Raw genomic sequence first — 4,959 nt, forward strand, 5'->3', positions numbered from 1 at the left:
TGTTTGATGAAATGTTGTAGAGAGATGTGGTTTCTATTTAAAAAAATGTGTAATTTGATTTTTTTTAATCATTAAAAGCTATTTATTCAATATTTTAATCAAAATGTGATTTGATTCAACAAAAATATAAACTCGGAATAAAATGATCATTTTTGACATTCAGACTGTTTATTCAGCACAACAACCATACAACAACTTATTTGTTATCATACAGACAACTTTATCCATACATGTCTTAATAAAAATCGAACCGAACAGCCCCTAAGACCGTAAACAACTTAATAAACAACTAGATATATCATTATTAACAAATTGTTTTAATTGTAATGAAAAAATATGTTCCATCACCTTCCCGTCCCACCAATCACATGAAGACGCATCACTAATTATTTGATGTAAAATGAATTTACATAATTGATCTTTTTATTCTGGTGTGGCATCACGTGATTGGTGGGCACAACAAATTTGTATCCGATTGCAATTACATTTACGAGGCCCTTCTCTACCATGCCAGAGGTAAACTTATGGTTTGTATTCCGAATAGCGAGATGACAAAAGTAGTGTCAAAAATAGAATTATGGGGGAGTTGAGTTCGAATTTACTTCATCACTAAAGATACAATGGAAACAAACTTACTGTGTTTCAATCAATTTATGCTCAATCATAAAGGAGATTCTATAAGGGCTTAAACAATAAGCCCATCAAACAGGAAAGTATCACTGGTACTGGTAAACAAATGAAAGTACCTGTACTAAATTTCCATACTACAACTTCCATCCAACCATCGTTCCTCAGTTGTGTCAGAAGGCCTTTGACTTTGGATATATCCGGTGGATTGTGGGTGTTTTGACCATCCTTTGGATTGATAACTCGGGTTTGAGGACCAAGTAAATAGACATGCCAATGACCAAGACCACTTGAATGGATTCTTTTATCTACCATACCACTCGCAGAGGAAGGACAAAGTCGGTGTGGTTTTCAGTTAGTTTGTAGATAAGCTAACATGCATAAGTTGATTGAGGAGACGGTATTTGGGATCTGATTTTGCCAATAATTCTAACATGAGGATATGTTGAAGTTTTCTGAAACAGAGAAAAGCTTCCATTAGATCTTTCTCATCTTGTGTCGGAATAGAGAAACACAAATGGTATCACAACAATAATTGATGCTTATAACCTTAAACAACATATGTGAGTTGATCGCAAATAGGGATGTGTAGAATGTTGTTGGCTTCAATTAAAACTGATTCTTCATAATCGGATATTCAACTGTAATTGGGTCGGATCTGATTCAAAATATCAACATCCGGATGATTGGATGATGGTCCTAAATCCAATAAAAATGAACCGACCCAATACAATGACCATCCAAATACTTATAATCTATGGGGGTGTCGAAACAAAGCATTTACATATAAAAATTAAATTTATAAAATAGGAAGTATTTGTCTTTTTGAAAATTTATGACATCCACCTCCGGCAACACGTGTCCGTGACCTAAAAATCTTAGTGCACGGTGCAAATAAATTATACGAAAGTCAGGTTTTACCAAAGTGAGCAGGGAGGAAGCAGTGTGGGAGAAAGAAATAGAACCTTGATTCGGGTAGATGTTTCCAATCCCAGTCGGATTTTACCAAAGTCTTTCTTGCCGGAAGCGTAACACATTTCTTGCCATTTTTTGCAAGAGAAAACCACTGTCAATCAATAAACGTGTAAGTACTTCTATAGCAATTTCATTATCCTTCTTGAATTAGCAGAACAACGTTCATAGCACCTTCTCATCCTTTAACACATCATGTTCCACCTATAAAACAATACCCATATTGTGTTCTAGAATATTGAAAGAAAACTAGAAAAGAGAAGAAATGAAATGGTAAGGAAAAGAAAAGGAGTTCTTTTTGTGTGTTCTTCAAGGGTGCGTATGGTACACAACGCATTAGGAGTAAATTGGTCATTTTATCTGTTCAGTCATGTCCAATTTTGTATGTTCTGTTCTTTCATGTTCTATCCTGTCCGGATACCAAATGCACCCCAAAAGAAAGAGAAGAGTAGGAAAGGGGAAAGAATTATTTTTCATATTTTGAAACACTAAAAACAACATTATGAAAATAATGTATACATATATATACACAAGTATCTGTCAGCTTACTTTCTCCAGGGGCCGAAACTCGATGCCTTCTATTATGATGTTTGGATGTATGGGATCAGCATCATACATTAGGCTCTCAAACCGAATATTAAGGTCTATATGTGTACTACCGCTTGTAAACTGATACAATTCAACCGCCAACCATCCATTTTCTCTCGGATAAGCAAGGTACGAAATTAAAGATTCCGTCTCCTCTCCCAATTGGTACTTGAGTTTGATAAATGTGGAATCCCTTGAGATTTGCAATGGTGAACACTTGAACACAAGATTGACTGTGTACATGATTCCCGGCGACAAGAATCGAGTTCTCGCATGTGCTATGAATCTCCCACGATATGTTTGATAGTTAACTTGTACAAATCTGACATCATGAAGCAAAGAACAATATTATTGTCTCCGTCCCAAAATAAGAGTCCACGATAACAAATGCACACATTTTAAGAAATATGTAGTTAGTACATTTTTTAATTAACTAGATGATAATTTTACTTACAATAACAGGGGATTAATTTTCTCCATCTCATAATTAGGGTCGAATTGGAAAATAGACATTTACTTTAAGAAATGGACACTTAATTTGAAACAAACTAAAATAAAACATATAGACATTTATTTTGGAACGAATAGAGTTAATAACTATATACTTAGAACTACTCCCAGAAGCCTAAAAACAAAAGTGTGGAAGAGGAGGACAACATACCTTGAATTCTTTCCAGGCATATATTCACCTACTTCACCATTCTTATTTCTTGAAAACCACTGGCAGTTAAATAACTACAAATTAGTTCAACGTGTGTGTATGTTTTGGTTAGTAAATTGGGATTTATAGCATTCTAGAGACCACAATTTACCACTCATAAAATTAAAGCAACAAACTTATAGAAATATCTAATTACCGTTTTTCTACCGTTAACGAGGATCCCTTTGGAGAAAAGCCTCTTTAGTTCCTCTTCGGATCTAAAGCTCAGAGGAGTTACTGCAGTCTTGATTATTGCACTATATTCCATTGATAATTCTATCACTTTGTACATTTCTTGAAATTGAAGTGCAATCTCAAGTTTCTCCACAATATGAGTCATCATTGATCGTTGTTCACGAGATTTCTGCAAGCACTGATATGCAATGTCTGAAAATGTTTCCAAAGAACTCGTATCCATTTGTTGCATCAGATCTTGAAAGATAATCTCTTCTAATTTATTTTGTTCATAGTTTTGTTTCCACAAAGGCACTAAAATTTGATATTGACCATTGCTATATTCGAAGCATAATCTGCCACACAATACTTCAAATAAGACCACACCTAAAGAGTATACGTCCGACTCTTTTGTTAGCACGCCCATCTCCAAATACAAGGGGTGGAGGTACCCAAGGGTACCTACAACATCAGAGACATCAGCCGTGTGTTGCTCATTAGCAGGTCCTATTTTCGACAACCCAAAATCAGAAACTTTAGCATTCCAATTCTCATCGAGTAAGATGTTGGAGCTTTTTATATCACGGTGAAGCACTCTTTGTTGCATCCCATTTGGATCATGAAGGTAGCTTAGTACCGCAAGGCATATTTTGAGACGTTGCGTCCATGTGAGAGGACTATCACTTAAATTGACGATCGAGGCTTCCACGGGATGCATGCTCGTACACAAGAATCTTCTCACCACCCTCATCACAAAATCCCAAAAGAGATGCGAGATTTTCATGTGTGTAACGGGAAAGCATCATGATCTCCTTCCGGAACTTGGAGTTTCCTTGACCATATCTACTATCTAGACGCTTAAAAGCAACCATGCTTCGGCCCTTAGAATGAGAGATTTGTCCTCTGTACAGCTTCCCAAATCCACCATTTCCGATAGCTTTGTCGTCAGCAAAGTTGTGAGGGGCTGATTTTATTTATACAGTTGGATTTGAAGATGTTGAAACTCATCGAAGAAGAGATCCATCAATTGTTGATGAAATAATAATATGAGAAAAATTAAATCAAGTGTTTTGAGCAATTGCACTAACCCAAAGCGTAGATCCAAGTCAACCCTCTATTTGTAGTCGTTGTTGTTTTGGTTATGCCTTGAGCCCTCGGTGTTCGATCGAAAGATTGAGAGGGAGTTGACTGTTGATGGCCTTCGTGTACGGCGACCGGCAGCCGGTGTGGTTCTGATGGAGGGACGGAGGGGAGCTAGGGTTAGAGTTTTTATGTTGTGGTGTGGGCTGCGGGGGTTAAAGTCGATGGATGGCTTTGTGAGGTTGGCAGCTCCAGCCCCTGGGGTTTTAATTGTTATTATTTAGCCACTACTTTAATCAAATATATTATGTTTGAGCTTATATTGAAAGTGAATTTATTTGGGTTAATTAATGGGGTGCTTTAAGATTGCTTATTTGAAACAACTTATATTTCTCTGCAAAAATATTTATCAATTTATCTATATATATATATTAAAGGAAAAACCAAGAGTATTGAGGTGGCATCATGAGGATTAAGTATTGAGGTGTTGGTGAATTGTGGTTGATTTTGAGATATCCCACATTGGTGAAGAGTTGAAAGATTTGAATAAGATAAAGTGTATAAGAAAGGTTGATTGGATGCCTTTGTGTCAAATAATAGGGTTTGCCTCATAGGGTTGTCTTTCTTTGGATGACCCTCTTTGAAATTTATAACTATGGTTGGAAAGCAAACAAACCAAATGGTAGAAATTATAGTGCAAAATTAATGATATATATATATATATATATATATATATTAAAGGAAGAACCAAGAGTATTAAGGTGACATCATAAGGATTAAGTATAGAGATGTTGGTGAATTGTGGTTGATTGTGAGAT

The 4,959-nt window shown here is 35.9% G+C and overlaps 1 protein-coding gene across 3 annotated transcripts; it reads right to left on the reverse strand.

Moving 5' to 3' along the window:
• Positions 1–503: 503 nt before the first annotated feature.
• On the reverse strand, positions 504–4,285 carry LOC112528933 (serine/threonine-protein kinase PCRK2-like). 3 transcript variants are annotated; one of them, XR_003070890.1, is made up of 5 exons: positions 3,045–4,285; positions 2,849–2,922; positions 2,149–2,509; positions 1,593–1,803; positions 504–1,082 (listed from the first exon to the last, which is right to left on the reverse strand). XR_003070890.1 is itself a non-coding variant. In XM_025139978.1 (5 exons), exons 1-5 carry the CDS (start codon positions 3,843–3,845, stop codon positions 983–985), a joined length of 1,422 nt encoding a protein of 473 aa, XP_024995746.1. In that variant the 5' UTR covers positions 3,846–4,285; the 3' UTR covers positions 504–982. The 3 variants fall into 3 exon arrangements, 2 of the variants coding, with proteins under 2 accessions (XP_024995746.1, XP_024995745.1); XM_025139978.1 differs by having other exon boundaries at positions 1,593–1,693; positions 2,849–2,907; XM_025139977.1 differs by having other exon boundaries at positions 1,593–1,693.
• Between the last annotated feature and the right edge of the window lie 674 nt (positions 4,286–4,959).

This window comes from Cynara cardunculus, assembly GCF_001531365.2.
Source record: "Cynara cardunculus var. scolymus isolate 2C chromosome LG 16, CcrdV1, whole genome shotgun sequence".
Lineage (NCBI taxonomy): Eukaryota > Viridiplantae > Streptophyta > Magnoliopsida > Asterales > Asteraceae > Cynara > Cynara cardunculus.

Excerpts from the sequence above, each read along its gene's own strand:
- LOC112528933 (XM_025139977.1), bottom strand. The coding sequence starts at position 3,845 with ATGAAAATCTCGCATCTCTTTTGGGATTTTGTGATGAGGGTGGTGAGA. Across the intron at positions 2,510-2,848 it reads ATGCCTGGAAAGAATTCAAG|ATTTGTACAAGTTAACTATC; the intron begins GTATGTTGTCCT and ends TCATGATGTCAG. Across the intron at positions 1,083-1,592 it reads AAACATCTACCCGAATCAAG|AAAACTTCAACATATCCTCA; the intron begins GTTCTATTTCTT and ends TCTCTGTTTCAG.